The sequence below is a fragment of the Pteropus medius genome, unplaced genomic scaffold (genome assembly GCF_902729225.1).
Source record: "Pteropus medius unplaced genomic scaffold, Ma_sr-lr_union100, whole genome shotgun sequence".
In the NCBI taxonomy this organism is placed as follows: domain Eukaryota; kingdom Metazoa; phylum Chordata; class Mammalia; order Chiroptera; family Pteropodidae; genus Pteropus; species Pteropus medius.
This window is the reverse complement of record NW_024354502.1, coordinates 29,226,827-29,246,485: the sequence shown is the minus strand read 5'-3', so window position 1 is coordinate 29,246,485 and position 19,659 is coordinate 29,226,827. Positions and strand designations below refer to the sequence as shown.

Here is a 19,659-nt window from a genome sequence, read left to right as displayed (position 1 = left end):
TGAAAAAATAATCAACAAATGAAAATCCTCAACAGTTAGGTATAGAGAGAGCATACTTAAATATAATGAAAACCATATATGACAAACACACAAGCAGGATAAAGGCATTAATATCCCTTCTCATCAATTCTTTTAAACATTGTACTGGAAGTCCTAGCTACTGCAATAAGATAGAAAAAGTAAATTGAATATATACCTTCTCAATGTAAGGAAATAACATATAAAACTATTTTTGTTCACAAATGACAATCATTTAATGTAGAAAATCTGAAATAAGTGACAAAAACATGTCTGGAACTAATATGTAATTATACTAAGATTGCAGGATACAAAGTTAATATACAAAGTCAATGATCTTCTATAAACCAGCAACGAACAAGTGGAACTTGAATTTAAAAACAATGTCATTTACATTAGAGTCCAAATAAATGCAATACTTACATAAAATTGTAACAAAACATGTACAAAATATACATGAGGAAAACTAAAAACCTAATAAAAAAAATCAAAGAATTAAATAAATGAAGAGAGAGTCCATGTTCATGGATAGGAAGACGATGTTATCAAAATGTCAGTTCTTCTCAACTTGATCTATAGATTTAATGTAATCACAATAAAAATTCTAGCAATATTTTATGAATGTCAAATTGATTACAAAATTTATATGGAGAGTCAAAAGATTCAGAATAGTCAACACAATATGGAATAACAAAGTTGGAGAACTAATATTACCCAACTTCAAGACTTACTAAAAAGCTACATTAATACAGTGTGCTACTGGTGAAAGAGTAAACAAATTGATACATGAAACAGAATAGAGACCCCAGAAACAGACCCACATAAATATATTCAACCAATCTTTGACAAAGATGCGAAGATGCAAAGGCAATACAACAGAAGCAATACAACAAATAGAGCTGGAATAACTGGACATCCACAAGCAAAAAAATGAATCTAGACACAGACACATCTGATAAAGGACTGTTATCGAAAATGTACAAAGAAATCTTAAACTTAAAAAAATAAAACAAAAGGCCCAATTAAAAATGGACCAATGATATTAACAAAAACACCACCATAGAAGATAGTAACAAAGCATGTGAAGAGATGCTCCACATCATATGTCATCAGAGAAATACAAATTGAAACAAAATACCACTATGCACCTATTGGAATGACCAAAATCCTGAACACTGACAACACTAAATGTTAATGAGGATGTGGAATAGTAGGAATTCTCACTCATCACTGGTGGGAATGCAAAACGGTAAACCTATTTTGTAAGACAGCTTACTCAGTTTCTTACAACAGTAATATATTTTTAGCATATGGTGCAGCAGTCATGTTCCTTAGTACCCAGAGGAGTTGAAAACTGTGTCTACACAAAAATCTGCAGCTTTATTTCACTTATACATAAATATATATATACATATAATCAAATACATTGTTGCTATTATTATTTTGAACACTGTTATCTGTTAGATCACTTAAGAATAAGGAAAATAAAAGTTCTGTTATTCCTTCTCTGATATGCTTCCTTTATGTAGATCTGAGGTTCTGATCTATATCAATTTCCTTCTTTCTAAAGAACTATTTAAACATTTCTTGCAAGGCAGGTCTACTGGCAATAAATTCACTCAATTTTTGTTTGAGAAAATCTTTATTTCTTCTTCACCTTTGTAAGGTAATTTTTCAGAGTACAGAGTTCCAGATTGGTAGTTTTTTCTCTCTCAACAATTTAAATATTATTCACTTTACTCTTTTGTTTGCATGGTTTCTGAGAAAATGTTGAATGTCATTTTTATTTTTGTTCCTCTTTATGTAAGGTTTATTTCCCTCTGGCTTCTATAAGGATTTTTAATTCATCTTTGATTTTCTGTTGTTGAATTATAATATGTGTAGGTGTAGTTTTTTAGAAATTTATCCTGTTCGGTATTCTCTGAGCTTCCTGGATCTATTTGGTGTCTGATATTAAATTGGAATCATTATTGTTTCAAATATTTCTTCTGTTCCTTTCTCATTCTTCATCTGGTATTCCCATTACATGTATGTTATATCTTTTATGGTTGTCTCATAGTTCTTGGATATTTCTTACAATTTCCATATTTCTGTTTACATTGCTGTTTTACATGTTGTCTATTTTATCCTTTAGAGACCTTAATCATGTAATCATAGTTGTTTTAAATTCTTCATCTGATATGTTCAATATCTCTATCATATCAGTCTGGTTCTGATGTTTGTCTATTTCTGCAAACTTTGTTTTTTTGCCTTTTAATATGTCTTGTAATTTTTGTTGATAGCCAGACATGATGTACTGAGTGAAAGGAACTGCTGTAAATAGGACTTTAGTAATGTGGTAGTGAGTTGTCAGGGAGGGGAAACATTCTATAGTCTTGGGATTAGGTGTCAGTGAGGTATAGTGAGCCTATGCCTGTGTATTGTGAACTTCTCAAAGCCTTCTCAGTTTTTCCCTTTCCCCTTGGTAGGAGGGACAGGTGGCTAGAGGAATCTAGAGTTGGAATTTCCTGTCTCCCATGTGGAAAGCTAGAGTAAGCTGGAGTTTGGTATTTCCTTTTCCTCGGGTCAGTTTGCTTCTGGTAAAACCCCAGTAGGTTAAATTATGTTTATTTAATTTCTCCTGAGGGCAGATTTTGTTAATAAGAATAAAATGTTCTGGCATATTTCAAGTTGCTTCCTTTCCCTTCACCATCTGGAAGCACAAGGGAATTTTTCTCTGCCATTCACTTTGAGAACTGGTGGAGCTTCAGGAAATAAAACTCACTCAATGACTGAGTCTCTCTGGAGTTTTTATCTCTCAGTCTTGTTTAAATTGAATCTCCAGTAATTTGTCAATTACAGTTCAGGTTTTCCTACCCTGGCACTGGTTCCTAAATTGTCACTCTCTGTATTCACTGTGCTCCCAATGTGGGGGCCAGCAGTTTGGCCTGTGACCTCCTGTCTCTTACAGAGATAAGAATTATTGATTTTTCAGATGTTTAGCTTTTTACTTGTTGTTAGGATGAAGTGGTAGATTTCTAAGTTCCTTACATGTCAGCCTGGAAACCGAAAGTGCCTAACACCGGTTTATTGTAAACTTTTTTAAAAGCATAGTTGTTACATGTATTTTGCCAGAAAGATCTATCAATAGATATTATCTAAAGAGCAAAATAAAAGCATCTCTCCTTAAATTCATATTATAAAAGGTAGAAGAGTTAAAGTTTTCTAATCTAGCTTTACAGAAAAATTATGCACATGGATTAGTAAATATAAAATTATGGGAGGCAATTTCTTTTTAGTCTTTTCAATTTGAATAATTCTGGACATATAATAGGTTTTTCGGTTTAGAAAATCATGTCCTAAAATTCTAAAGAATTTTCTTGGATTATTTTTTATAATGTTTTTCAACTTTATGTTATCTCTTTTCTTTGTGGAACACTTTATTTAGATATTGGACATCTCAATCAGTTTATTATTTATTTATTTATTTATTCACTTAACATTTTTTTTTATGGTGACATTGGTTAACGAAATCCAGTAAGTTTCAGGTGTACAATTTAAAAGTAAGACATATACACACACACACACACACACACACACACATATATATATATATATTGCATTGTGTGTTCACCTTTCACAGTTAAATTTCTTTCTGTCACCACATATTTGACCCCTTTCACCTCATCTACCCTTTGGTAACCACTAGTCTATTGTCCATGTCCATGAGTCTGTTTGTTTGTCCTGTTGGTTTGTTGCTTTCAGGTTTATATCCCACATATAAGTGATATCATGTGATTTTCAACTTTTTTGATCTGGTATATTTCGCTTAGCATGATTACCTCAAGGTCCATCCATATTGTCACAAATGGCAGTATTTCATCTCTTCTTATGGCTGAATAATATTCCATTGTATATATGCATCACAGCTTCTTTAGCCAATCATTTATCATAGGACGTGTCAGTTGCTTCCATGTTCTGGCTACCATGAATAATGCTACTATGAACATTAGTGTGCAAATATCTTTTCAGATACGAGTTTTTAAGTCTTTGGGGTAAATATCCAGTAGAAGGATTGCTGGATCATATGGTAGATCCATTCTTAGTTTTTTGAGGAACCTCCATACTGTTTTCTATAGTGGCTGTACCAAATTGCAGTCCCATCAGCAGTGTGTGAGGGTTTCTTTTTCTCCGCATCCTCTCCATCATTTGTTATTATTTGTTCTATTGAGAACAGCTATTCTAACAGTTGCGAGATGGTATCTCTTTGCGATTTTGATTTGCATTCCTATAATAGCTAGTGATGTTGAGCATCTTTTCACATATTTGTTGACCATTTGAATGTCCTCTAGGGAGAAGCATCTGTCCAAGTCCTCTGACTATTTTTTGAGTGGATTGCTCGTTTTTTGTTGTTATTGAGTTGTGTGAGATCTTGGTATATTTTTGATATTAGGCCCCTTTGCAAATTTGGATCTTTGAATCCCTTTTCTGTCATTGTTTTCTCAATTTGTCCCTATATATTTTGAACATTCATTACTGTCTTGCTATAGAAAATCTCTTCTTATTGTTTAAGCTTATCATGCCCTGTTTTTACTAAGGGTTGCACTCCTCTGCTTCTATCTGCCTGCTAGTCACCTTACTCGTAGTTATGTATTGTTTTGTCATTTTATTTTAGGTGAGCTTACCCCTTTCAGTATTTCTTGTAGTGCAGGACTCATAGTAGAGAATTCTCTCAATTTTTGTATCTGGAAAGGTCTTTATTTCTCCTTCATATCTAAAGGAGAGCTTAGTTGGATACATTATTCTAGGCTGGTAGTTCCTTTCATTTAATACTTTGAATATTTGATTCCACTCCTTTCTGGGGTGTAAGGTTTGTGCTGAGAAGTCCAACGATAATCTAATGGGTTTTCCTTTATAAGTTACAGACTTCTTTTCTCTGGCTGCCCTGAGAATTCTTTCTCTATCATTGATTTTTGATAATTTTAATATAATGTGTCTTGGTGAAGGCCTTTTTGAGTTGAGATTGTTGGGTGTTCTGTTAACTTCTTGAATTCCAAACTCCAGCTCATTCCTTAGATTTGGGAAATTCTCATTAACTATTTGTCTGAAAATGCTTTCTAATCCCTGATCCTTTTCGTCTCCTTCAAGAATGCCCATTATTGTTATGTTTTCTCTCCTGATTGTATCAGCTTGTTCTTATATTTCTCTTTCATTATTGTTCATTCTTTGGTTTTCTCTCCTCTTTCTGATTTATTTCAGATTTCTATTTTCGATATCACTGATCCTTTCCCCCATTTGGTTGACTCTATTTACCAAGCTTGTTATTTCATTTTTCATCTCTTTCAGTGTGTTCTTCATCTCCAGAAGTTCTATTTGTTTTTTTTTTTTGAGGGTTTCAATTTCCTTACTAAAGAACTCATTCTGCTCATTTAGTTGTTTTTTCAATTCCTAAAATTGTTGATATAAATTGTTTTGTATCTCATTAAGTGTTTTCAGAAGTACCATCTTGAATTTTCTGTCATTTAAGTTGCATATTTCTATGTCTGTAAGCTTGTTTTCTGGAGATTTTTCTCTTTCTTTCTGAGCTGCCTTGTCATCTTGGTTGTTCATGCTATTTAATGGACTATTTCTCTGCCTGGGCATTAATGGAAGTGTATTCTGCTTCCCCCTCCCCCACCCCCGAATAAGGTTATATAATCGTCCCTAGCCTGTTGCAAATAAGGTGTTTTTCTTTTGGTTTCCAGTAGCTGGTGTCTAAGCCTCTTGGATCTCTGCTTTATTTAAAGTCTTAATAATGTCTTTTTTTCCTTATAAATGTTTAATCATGCTCGCTACCCTCAGTCTCAGTTCCTGTCAGTGTTAACAACAGTTTTAGTAGTGTTTGCTCAGATTCCCCCTGGGATTCTGCGGTGGTCCGTCTCAGAGGGTATGGGGGAGGGACCCTCTGGGTTGAGGGATGGAGGCTGTTGCTCAGCCTCGGTTTTGCCACCACAGCTGGTAATAATCAACTGTTGCTTCTCTGCCATCCTCACTTCTCTGATTTCTACCCTGACCACTCCACACTGCCACCAGCTGCATGGAGCTCACAGCACTCCCAGGCAGGGCTGTTCAGGGAACTTGCCACACCTTCTCCCTTCCCCCTCCTTCTTCTGGGAGTTCTTGCTGCGAGAGGCAGCCTCTTCGTTTCTCCCAGTCCACCTCCTGACTCCCAGAGTTCTGAGCTGTGGTAGCTCTTATGAGCACAGCCCACACTAGTGTACAGTTTGGGTGATTTTTGTTGAGTTTTAGATGTTCAGCTTGTTGCTGTTTCAAGGGGAGGGATTTGGGGATATCTCTCACTCTGCCATGTTTCTGACGTCACCTCTCAATCGGTTTTATTCTCTTTTTTCTTTTTCATTTGTAGATGTTTTCCTTTACTTTCTGGAAAGTTTACTCAATTTTATTTTCAAAAAAGAATATGAATTTTTTTTTGGTGTAATATTTTTAAATTCCAAATGTACTTTCTGGGTCTCTGTTTATTTTTTAAAATATTATATTTTTTTTTCTGTGTCTTGCTATGTCTTACATTCTCTATGTTGGTATTAATAAAATTATTTTCTAAGTAATCTTTATGCATTCTCTTTGCTTTATCCATATGCTTTTTTAGTTTTGGTATCTACATTAATTGCTAGATTCTTAACTCAGATATTCCAGCATCGTATAATAAACATCGAAACTAAAGACCTTTGATTGGGTTCTTCAGTTAGAGTAATCGGCTAGTTACTTTCAATAGAAAACTTGTTGGTGCTTGTAAAGATAACCCAGAGTAGAATCTTCCCATAACCTGTCTAGACTGTTCTAGATGCTAAATATAAGATTAATAGACAAATGAAGAGAAAATTGTTATAGATACTAAATATAGGCAATATTCAATTTTTATTTTCAATTTGTAATATGTTATCAATTTTAAATGACACCTTTAGTCACTTTTTATTATTTGTTTTACTAATGTAAATATTTATGAATTTAATAAAAACATGAATAAAGATAGAAATCTTATATTAGTTTATACCACCTTGAAAAAAAACACTTTTGAATTTTTTAAAAATTAAGTTACAGGGAAAGATTAAACTATATTGGTACAAAATTAAAAGAAAAGGTGTGTAATAAAAAATGTGGGAAGTATTGCTCTGGTGTAATGAGATTTAATTTGTTTTGCTAAAATATATAGTTAGCTAACTATCCAGAGACAGTGGAAAACATTTTATTTCATTTAAGAATGTTAATATTTACATAAAATTCTAGGGATCTTTGTTATTTCTAACCAAAATATTTGGAATAAAAGAGGCCCTGGGCCCAATAGATATTAAAACTTTAATCTTTTCCACTCATAAGTTTAATATGTCCCCTTTAAAAAGTTATTACTGAATGTGAGGGCGCTGTGGTTGCGACATCTGTCACCTCATTGATTGCCAGGGTGATTCAAGTGATCTGGCTGTCTAGGCAGGTGTCCCATTCCTTCCTCACCGCTTCCTTTGCATCTGTCCTGAAGCTGCACGATCGGTGGAAGAGGACGACCTTCCCCTATAGAGGAAAAGATCGTTCTACGGTCAAGGATATACGAGTAGCTGTGCTCCCCTGCTAGAACCTCCAAACAAGCTTTCAAGGTCCATTAGTAGAAGAACGTAGGGTAGTCAAGTTTCCAAGACTCCAGACACATCCAAATGAGGCGCTGCATGTGGCAGACTGACTTTAAAATAATTAATTAATTAATGAATTAATTAATAGTTATTACTTTTAAGGATTATAATCCATATCAGTCTTATTACAATGTACATGTCAATTTTTTATAGTTTCAAAATTTAAGCTTCTGAAAGCAGCTCTTTTAGAAATTAGTCTGGCAGTTCTTTAAAAGATTAAACATAGTTAATTGTATGACCCAGCAATTCCACTTTTATTTATATGCCCAAGAGAAATGAAATCATATGTGCATTTGAAAACTTGTACATAAATGTTCATAGCAGCATTATTCATAATACCCAAAAAGTAGAAATACCCAAATGTCCATCAACTACTGAACAGATAAATATAATGTTTTATGTTGATTCATGAAATTTTATTCAACAATAAAATGGAATAATAAAGCTAAACCATGGATGGATTTTGAAAGCAATATGCTAAGTGAAAGTTGATAGTTACAAATGCCCATACACTATATAATTCTATTTATAAGAAATGCCAATAATAGGCAAATATATGGACATGGAAAATAAATTAATGGCTGCCTACTGCTTGTAGTTTTGAGAGTAGGATGGGAAATGACTACTAATGGGTATGGGGTTTCTTCTTAGGGTGATGGCAATGTTCTATACTTTGGTTTTGCTAATGGTTGTACAACTTTGTGAAAATAATAAACATCATTGAATTGCGCACTGCAGTTTGTGAATTCATGGCTCTATTATTTCAGGTACCCAAATGTCCACTGAATGACCTAGTCCATTTTTGGTACTAGTTGTTGAGGTTGAACAGTGAAACAGCATGGTGGGCATCATCAGGATTCAGCTTAACCTTACTAACGTGCTGGGGGCAGGCCAGCTGAGTTTCTGAATATGCCATTTAACTTTACAAGCATAACTGGTTAGTTATTGAGTCCCAGTACGGGATTATCAGGCCAAAGATTACAAGATTTCTACATTGGGTTTCAATAAGAATCCAATAGGAAGTAAACAACATCTTTTCAAAAGTAGTGTATAAGGCAGTCTTATCTGGAAGTCAAGGAGTCCAAAATTTCAAGAAGTATCTCCAGATTCAGTCTGTTTTCCTTTTAAAGTGTTTCCCATCACAAAACCATTGGTCACAAAGACTTGTAGTTAAGAGTGGTGACTAGTGTTGTAAGATCACAAAGAAACTTGAAAATTATATATATCTTATATTGCTCTTATGGGAAAGTAGAACCCAGAATCAGACAATATAGTGTTACTCTTGCTCTTACATCTGAAGTCATATTTATATATATTTAATATATAATAACATTTTATATGTGTATATATTGTTATTATATATTAAATATGCAATTTAATATAACATATAATAATTTAAATGATTATATATTAAATTATTATTATATATTATATGTTTTATACACACACACACACACACACACACACTTAAGGCCATTCTCCTTGCTTTGATTAGTACTCCCTTTAGCAACCCTTCTATAAATTTTCTGACTTGGCTGCTGAGAATGGCCTAGTTGTTTGTTCTGCTACTTGGAAAATTACAAAATGACTGATTAAATACAAGAATGAAATACAATAATCACAAATTGATAGAACACAAAGAGTTATAGAAAAATCTACTATTTAAGTTGACTATATCAAAAGAATAAGCAGACACAAGAAGCAGCAATGATATAAAATATTTGAAATTCTATTATCCAATTTGACTTAATTGACATTTGTCGAATAACTCACAATTAACTAATCAATATTCTTTTAAAATTTACATGGATCCATCTATCTCTAATGAACTGTCTAATGGAGAATAAATCTTGTCTCAGTGAGTTGAAACGACTTAAAATCATTCAGAGTATGTTTGAGACTACAATGGAATTAAATTAAATATTAATAAGAAGAATGTAATTGGAACACTCTTAAATGTATGGAATTTAAATAATACATGGGCATAAAAGAAATCATGATGAAAATAAAAAATATTTTAAACTGAATATTAATGGAAATTAGATATGTCAAAATATAATATGATAAATACAGTACATTTAAATTTGGTAGTAAATTAGATGAAATTTATAGTTTTAAATGCATATATTAGAAAGAAGAAAGGTTTAAAATTAATAAGATAAACTTCATTTCCTAGGAGCTAGAAAACAAATTACACCCAAATTAGAAAAAAGGAAATGAACACAAAAGCAAAAATCAATGAAATAGAAAATAAACATATAATAGAAAAAAATAAATTCAAAACCAATTTTTTTATAAAGTTAACAAAAACAGTAAATTCCAAGAACAATTTATCATAAAGAGGAAAATCACAAAATACCAACACTGAGAATTAAAAAAGGACTATCTCTACAGATTCCACAGAACTCAAAAAGATGATAAAGGAGGGAAAGGTGTTTTGAACAACTTTGGCTATATATCTAACATCTCAGAAGAAATGTACAAATTCTGTTGGAAACTGAATTTTCTTTAACATATAAAAAAAAGAGAACATCTGAATATTATAAGTTAGATTTGTAAGTAAAAAAAAAAAAAAAAACCTCAGAAAATTCTAAGCCCAAATCACTCTATTTCTAGATTCTAAAAAACATTAAAGGAAGAAATATTCACAAAATAACACTAACTCTTTCAAAGAATAAAGGATGGGATAACATTTTCCAATTTTTTAAATGAGATCAGCATGTCTCTGATACAAAACTTGACAATAAATTACAATAAAAGAAAATTACAGACAAATACTTCTTATAAAAATATTGATGCAGAAATCCTAAACAAAATCCTGGCAAATCAATGCAGCAAAATATAAAAATATAATACATCATGACCAAATAGAGTATATCCTAGGAATACAAGTTTGTTTTAATACTGGAAATCAATAATTTTAATTTACAACATTAACAGAAAATGGAGAAAACTATGTGAACACCTCAATTTATAAAATTCAATATCCAGAAGATACATATCATAAAATTCCAAAAAATATGAGAAAAAAGTAAATTTCTGAATATAAATATGTATCTACAAAAATTTATTGAATGTAAGCCCTGGTACAGAAGATATTTGCAATTATATTCAACAAAGGAATCATATCTAGAATACATTAATAGTTTTATGTATTACAAGAATGAAACAAGGCTACTCAATCTGCAAACAGACCAAAGTCTCAAGTAAACATTTACAAAAGAAGCTATATAAATGGCCAATAAACACATAAAACTGTGTTAAATTAATTTCTGACTTAATAATTAATAATTAAAAATTAACTTAATGATTAACGATGATGAAATGCAAATTAAAACCAAAATTCAGGACATCTACTGGTCCACCAGAATGAATAAAATGAAATAAAAGACAAAAAACAAGTGTAGTCATTGATGTAAAGTGTAATTCTAATACATGACAAATGGGATTACAAATTCGTACAGCAGTCTTGGGAAACTCTACTAAAGCATACTCTGATCAGGCAGCTTCACTCTAGTAATATATCCAATAAAATTCACTAATATGTTCACCAAATGACATGTACAAGAAATAAAATAGCTAAATATGATTTTTAATAGCTGCAACTGTAAATGAACCAAATTGTAACAGTAAAATGGAAAAACAGATGGTGTTATATTCATTCAATGTGTAATATACGAAAACAAGGGAAAAACAAAACTATTGCTACTTACAACATGTTTGGATCTTATAATCACCATATTAAAAGAACATAAAAATGTACATGGTGATTGATTCCATTCATATAAAGTTCAAAACCAGACAAAATTAATCTGTGATATTAGAAGTAACTCTTGTCTGAGGGCCACCATGGTGGTTCTACATTTTATTTCTTGATCTGAATATAGGTGCTAATTATACTGGTTTGTTCACTTGAATATTAGTTGAGCTGTGTGTCTATGGTTTGTAGAAAATATGTTTATGTAACTTCAATTATATACAAATCTTCCTGTTCATTAGCTCATCATTAGTTCATAGTTCATCAACCATGTCCTTTGAGAGTGATTTTGGTCTTTTTTTAGCTTCAAGGCAGCTTCAAACTGAGTCGAAGCCTCCTACTGCATATATTTAGGGGCCAAACCCGCCCACATTCAACAGCGAACCGATCCTCCCCATCCCCCATTGCTTGCACGGTCATCTGCCTCTGTCAAGGGGCTCCTCGCGCTTCCAACTGCCTTCTAGCTAAGCCAACTGCCATTATTACGGCTGGGATCCAGGACGTCAAGCCATGCTGTGCTTTCTCCTTCTGCTCATCGGGCTCATCGAGATCCAGACAGACCATGGTAAGTACAAAAACCCCTCCTCTGACCTGTCAGGGTTGTCAACTCTCTTCTGGGGTTCCTCTGAGAGGCTGGATAGCCCCTGGAAAGTGCTTTCTTGCTGGGGAGGCAACTCTGTAAGCTCTAACCCACTCCCACATTGCCACCTTCTTCAACCTATATGCACATTGGATGTGAGGGGGCTTTCCCGCTCATTTTGGGACCGTAGAAAAGATGAGAAATGCCATGCATGGCTTGATTAGATGCTTCCGGATTAGTGTTTCATGCTCTGCATTTTTGACCTCTGGATCTTATAGTTGGAAGGTTGAAAGAACCTGAGTTTATTAGTACTGAGAGTGCTTGGTCCTATTGCATCAGGATTACCACAACCTACCCACAAATTAATTTTTCTAAAGCAATGTACTCTTTACAAAGTCTTGTAATCAGTGAAAGACTGTGAATCTAGGGTACTTGAAAAGATAATAAAAATAAGCAGTGGCATATAGAACACTATGAATTTTAGATGAGGAAATAACAAAGGAAGCTATGAGGCAGTGGGTGTTGCTCTAATGAAACATTTTGCACCTTGCAGATTCTCAACGACTACGTGTGCAAATTACAATTCCAGAGAAAATACGGTCACTATCAAGTGAAGGAGTTGAATCACATGTAATTAAGCACTAACATTTTTCACTATCTAAATACAGTGTGACTATTTTGTTACTAAGAAGTAAACCTGACATTTTTCATCCATGCACACTTGCTGAATTTTATATTTATATTCAATTTGTCTTAAGTAAAAAAGCCTTTTGAAAATGAACCAAGATTAACAATGTTTTATAGACATATGGTGCAGTGATGCCTATTATCAAAACCCTAAGTCCCATCTTTTAAATTTGTTTCCCCTTTGAGTGTTTGAATAATCATTGACTGATCCAGCTAGGTTCTCTCCTCACTCAATCAGCAAACTGTATTTGGAAAGAATTGTTATTGTTGTTAAGTAAGCTTATGGATTCCTTATGTGAGGTGATGGCCATTTGATTTAATGAAGTGTTACGTGAATGATTTTTGCATTTCGGTTGCAAATATGTCAATCATTAAGACTGTTCTTTTCATGCCATCTTAGTTCATCTTGGTTCAGGTTATTAATTTTTCTCTTTTTGTCTTTAAATTTTTACTAATTTCTAGAACCATTTCTAAAGAAATGAAATGTGTTTTGATACATCTCCCCTCCTTAATTTTCTTTTAGCAGGGTAGTAAATGTTCTGATAATTTGAATGCAAACACTTCCTTAGCAACTACCCACTTGTCACACTTAGGCGGATATTACAAGCGTAAAATTTGCAATGTATCATTTCAAAGATGAGTGTTTATGAGAATTTCAAGTTTAATTATTTAAATAGAAAAATAACAGATGAAGCATTTAACAGTATTTTTAAAAAGTTTTATCTTTCATGCAAAAATGTGAGTAATTGCTAGGTCATATTAGAAAATATACACAGAATCTACTTAGAGGGCAATATCTTCAACCAGGCACCACTAGGTTCTGATAGTAATTCCTATAAGACTGTTGAATAAAAATGACCTGTCTCAACTGTCAAATTCGTGAGGAAAAAAATTTGACTATTTTGTTAATGTCTCTATCTCCAGTGCTTAGAACAGTGCTAAAAATATATTAAGGGGCTAGTAGTATTTTTTGAATCAATAGGCATATTGTATTTCTTGATTCAACAAATGCTACAAACAATATGAAACAGTATATGTTTATAATTATTATAATTAACAAAGAAAGAATAGAGATCATAGAAGAGAATATTCAACTTCAAAAAACTAGAAACTTTTAAAAAAATAACTAAATGAAACTTCTAGATATGAAAAATATAGTATGAAAGTAAAAAAAAAAAAATCAAGAATTAACAGTAGACCAGGGACAGCTGAAGAGACTAAATAGATGCAACATATAAATGGCTAAGGGAAAAAGTAGGATAGAATTAGAGGCTCAAGTATAGAATAATTGGAATTCCTGAAAAAGAGAAATAAAAAACCTGAAAAGGTTATATTAAACATATATTAACTGAGAAATGATTTTTAAAAGAATCCTCAGACCAGGTATCACAGCATTGAGTATATAAAAATCAAGTAAAACTTGACCGACTGAAATCAGAATACCAAAGTAAAGAAAATATCTTAAAGGCAGCCAAGTAAAAGATCCTCACATCGAAATAATAAATACACTAATACACTTTCAAAAACAACAACAGGGATGAGACAATAGTGAAATAAAAGCTTTGATTTTCTTAATTTAAATAATTTTGTATTATAGTATTATTCAAATGAAATTTCATTCAGAAATTAGGGTATGTGAATAATTTTCAGTTACAAGAGAAAAAAATCATTAATGTACTTCAGAAGGTAGAAACTGAAACTAAACCAAAGAATAACAAAAACAGGAGCTAGTTAAAAAGTAGTGTATATGTATAACTTAAAACAAATTGAATGTACGATTGAAATTATAACAAGTAAAATAATAGAAAAGCATGTGTCTCAATCTAATAATCAAAATAAAATTTAAATAAAACTGTTAAATAAAAATTAATTGGTTAAATTTATCATAAATGATATATTTCAAATTCAATTTAAAAATATGTGAGAAACACCTAAATTATATGAAAATAGAACTCTAACACAAAAATAAGTAAAATTATACCAAATTGTAACCAACAATGAGCTTGTTAACTATATTTTTATCAGGCAAAAATAGTTTTAAGGCAACACAAAATAAAAGTATAAAGAAGATTACTAATAAGGGTGGAAAAGTTGACATAGTGATATATAAAATAGAAATTTTAAAAGTAAAAAAAATGAATAAATGTTTCAAGAAACTTGAAAACCTTGAAGAGATAAGAAATTTTATAGAATAACAAACCCATAGGAAATGGGGAAATGACCAAGACTTAAAAAAATTTGAATCTGCATACAAAAGTATCTTCTTAATAGTAAAACTAATAATAAATCATAAATAGAATTTCTTTGACTTATGAATGAAAGAAGGATGGCTATTATGACCTTTTCTTTTCAACATTACAGTTGATATTATAACCAAGGAGTAAGATGAGGAAAAAGTATAAAACACTCAAATATTAAAAATAAGGAAAAATATAGAACAAAAATAAGAGAAAACATAAACAAACATATATAGATATATATTTACACACATATTTAATAATATTTATGGGTAAATAATTCATATTTTTGATAAAGTGTGTGTATTGTATATATACATGTACATGTATGCATGTGTGTATATATACATATACACATATATGAAATACACACTTTTGCTACAAATGAGTTAATTACCAATAAATATAAGACCTCTTTAGGATATAGTTTTATTGAACCACTGATAAAATTGGAGAGATAGATCATGTTGTCAGTGAAGAATACTAAGTATTTTCTGAGGTTACTTTTCAAATCTATAGATTGACTACAGTTCCAATAAGGAATTTCATGGAGAATGGCAGGTTGATTCTAACATTCATATGGAATGATAAAAGGTCAAAAATTGTTTATTTTGGAGAATAAAAAGGTGATTCACATCAAAGTATATTTTAAAATTTTAGTAAATAATACAATATATTGTCTAAAGACCGACTAATAAATTAATAGAACTGAATAGAGCACCTCCGAAATAACCACACATATAAAAAAACTTTTCAATGCAATGGTAGCATTGAAATCACTGAATAAAGAATGGGCTAGTTAAAAAATGGTGAAAAGCAGTTAATTAACAATATAGAATAATAATAAACTACATTAATGCCACATTATACACCAAAATTATTTACGATAATTTAAAAGCATACATCGAGAGTAAAATAGTAAACATTTAGAAGGCAAGAGAAGATTATTTTTAGCACCTTATAATAAGGAAGGATTGAACCAAAAAAAAAAAAAAAGCACAAATTCTTAAGATAAAGACTAAGGGACATCTAGATGTAACTACATAAATAAATAGCTACCATAAACAAAGTGTAAAAGGTTCCAGACTCACATGTGCAATCTATATAATGCAACACACAAAGAATACTCAGAATATATCAAGTATTCATACAAATCAATAATGTAAAAAACAAACAAAATAGAAACATGTACAAAGTTAATTAATTATTAAACTTGAGTAACAGAAAAATCAAATATACAAATTGAGACATTTACAGGGAATTGTCAAATAAACACAATAGGGTACTATTTTATGTCATTAATGACAAATTTAACAAAACAAAATATGATAGGATAGGATATGAATAAAAGGATAATATTTACTGTTCATGAATGCCGACATTAGTACAATGAATTTGAAGATTAATTGTAAATTTCAAGTGAAGTTGTGTAAGTACTTATCTTTTAATAAAATAAGTCCGCTCATCGGTTTAGTTTAACATAAACGTAACGAATATTCATAAGGAGACACGTCCAAGATTATTGTTGGAGTTTTGCTTAAAATAGTGTTGTTCAAACATCCAACAGCACAGATGAATAACCGTGCTATAATTATCGAAATAGAATATTATACAAAGAAAATCCTCCATGATAAAGCCATACGTATTGAAGTGGATGATGAAAGCAATTGCTTCCAGGGTGTTTTCACAGCGTCTGAGAGTGGCGTTTTGCCACCAGATGATTCAGCAGCGGAAATGATTAATCCTTTTCAGAGGGACTACGCCCAGCCAAAGATAAATCGGCGCAAAACAAAACCATTACTTAAACACCCATAATTAGTATAAATATAAAAATATATAGGAAATAATAAATATAAAATTCAGGATGTTAGCTAGAGTGTGAGAAACCGAAGTAACTCTGGGAGTGGTACTGAGAATACTTAAAATTGTTTTCAAATGCTTGTAATATTTTTATTTTTAATGTAAAAATTGGTGACAAGTCATTTTATATAGTTTTCTTTAATGTTTCTATCCCTGAAACATGTAATGATTAAAATAATAGTCATTGGTGGCTTATAGAGAAGTTCAAATGCCTTTGAAAAAAAATCATGTATAAAGTTGAAATATTGAAGGCTTTCCTCCTGAGATCAAGAAAGAGACAGTGATGCACCCTATTATATTTTCTATTTATCTTTGTGCTGGATGTAGTAGCCAGTTCGATAAGGAGAGAAAAAAAAATTTAAAATAGGCTTAATAATCGAAAACATAGAAATTACACTATTATTATTTACAGATAAAATGATTGTTTGCGAAATTAAATCCAAAATAATCTAGATAAAATTTAAAATAACAAAATAATTCAGTAAGTTTTCCAGAAACAAGAATAAAATAAAAAATATTAATTGTATTTCTAGTCTGCAAAACAAAAATATAAATGAAATTTTTAAAAAGTTTCAGTTTACACTATATAAAAATCAACATGTAAATAAATCTAACAATAATAAGCAAACCTCCTCATTGAAGACACCAAAATAAGATGAGAAGAGTTAAGGACCTAAATAAATTGAATTATCCCATGCTCATGCATTGGAATGTTCAATGATGTAATGATGTCAAGGTTCTCCAAATTCATCTATAAAGATGAAATTTTCCATCTTCTAGACATCATTTCCTAAGCCTAATATTAATAAAATATATCAATGACTATTTTATAAACTTGAAACAGACATAAAATCTACAAATATATACTATGTGCTATTAATTCTTTGCTCTACTATATAAATTTCTTATTGAGTAATTTAGTTACATTCTTCCATTTTAGATAGTTTTGTAATGGTATCAATCTTTATTGAGATACAATTATTGGATGAAAATAATCTTTCAGGTTCTATTTTAGTGGATAACTTTAGAAGTTAACAAATAAGAAATTACACAAATCATATTATTACACCCATTTTTATTATGAAAGCCAATATTTTAATATCAAATTCTATTGAAATACATCCATATTAAATTATAAAATTTCTTTTTTATTGTATTTGTGTGTTTTAGAATTAATTGTCATTAATATAAAATGATAGTTCTTCTTTCTAATATTTTTCTTTGTCTTTTTAAAATGCTCTCTTGCTAGGTGTCCTACAACATTTTAATTGAAGGGAAAACATACACTGTAAACTTAATGCAAAAGTAGGTGATCTACATTATTTTATCACCTGTCTTTTTTTTATTTATAATTATCTATAATTATTCAGAATGTATTTATTTTGCATTCGTAAATGTTTCTAGTTACTGGCTGTTCATTTGTCTCTTATTTTTATCCTTTAAAAAAATCTTTAAAGTCTATATAATCAATATCTAGAACTTGAATCCATAGTGTATGCTCCCATCTTCCTCCTTCCCAGTAGCACTTGATTTCTTTTTGGTTATTCATGTGGTTTCACGGAGGATGAATTTTGATAATATTCTATCTTTATTAAAACATAACTGACTTATTTTGAGTTTCTTTATATTTAACTCCATTTGAAAAAACATAGAAGATTTTTAGGTAAAAAGAATAGTGATAATTAAAAAAAATAAGTTTACATACTGTGTCAGAATGTAATAAGAATTTAGAATATAATTGTAATTAGCCAAACTTAATTCCATGCCACCTTATGAGTTTGGGGAAAACAAACACATCATACTAAGAAATAAAGAAAATCCAAAATCGTAATAATCCTTTTTAAAATGATAAACATAGACTTCTAAAAATAACGACAGGCAGAAGTCTGCAAGTGAAATTACTAAATCAATACAAAAATAAGAAATACATCTGCATCACTTCTAGATTTCATAGCTGCAATCCTTTTATATGTCATAAAGCTTGGAAACTTTTCTATTTAGAAAATGAATGATATTAGCTTGAAGGAAGACATTGAAAACTTACTCAAAATTACTTCTTCATGGAGAAAAAAAAATGCTACATTTTTTGCTAGGAATGCGTAGGGAAATCCCAGATAGACTCTCACGGTCAGCGCTACTTTGGAATGCCAAGTGATGGGCATGAGAGTGAGCCACTGGTTAGGCCTAAAGCATTCTGTGAATCTGTCTACAGCTACACAACTACAATATTTATTCAAATGTTTAATATATTTTGAAATATATAAAGCATAATTGCTTAGAAATATAAGACCTGAATTAAAAATGCAACAATAGCAGTTGATTTCTTAAGCTTTTTTTATATTAGGATAAAAGATATAAAATATACAACTAATGATGATATAGTGATTTATGAATCACATATTGCACATGCTACAATTAATGCTTTTCTTATACACAATCAAAGCACATTTGGACAAAAAACTGTCAAAGCACATTTGGACAAAATTGTCACATGCTAGAACACAAAATCTTTTGAAGAGTAACCACATTTTCAATGACTAGCACAATGAAATCTAGAACACGATGACAAATGTTTAATTAAAGAAACATCAGCTTTTTGGAAATTAAATTGTGGTCGCCAAATAATTCTTGGCTCCAAAAAATTCAAAATATTGTTACTAAATATCAATAAAGTAACCACAAATAGAATATTATAAATCCAATTTTTTACTTATTACCAAATCTGTAATTATAGTAAAATGAAAAGTTTTCCCTGTTTTTACATTTTATATGAGAGATGAGTATAAAGTAATACTGGGGTGGGAAGGAGACATTGCCAGGTGGCCCTTGCTTGTGGAGTCATGAAACCTTCAGTGACCACTG

At 31.0% G+C, this 19,659-nt stretch overlaps 1 protein-coding gene across 1 annotated transcript in view; it reads left to right on the top strand.

Annotated features, from left to right (window-relative positions):
- Positions 1 to 11,943: 11,943 nt before the first annotated feature.
- The window catches only part of ADAM2 (ADAM metallopeptidase domain 2), a 93,685-nt gene continuing 85,969 nt past the window's right edge, over positions 11,944 to 19,659 (top strand). Inside the window, exons 1-3 of the mRNA XM_039853574.1 lie at positions 11,944 to 11,998; positions 12,567 to 12,643; positions 18,047 to 18,102. Coding sequence (XP_039709508.1) covers positions 11,944 to 11,998; positions 12,567 to 12,643; positions 18,047 to 18,102 — 188 coding nt within the window. The remainder of the gene's footprint in view (positions 11,999 to 12,566; positions 12,644 to 18,046; positions 18,103 to 19,659) is intronic.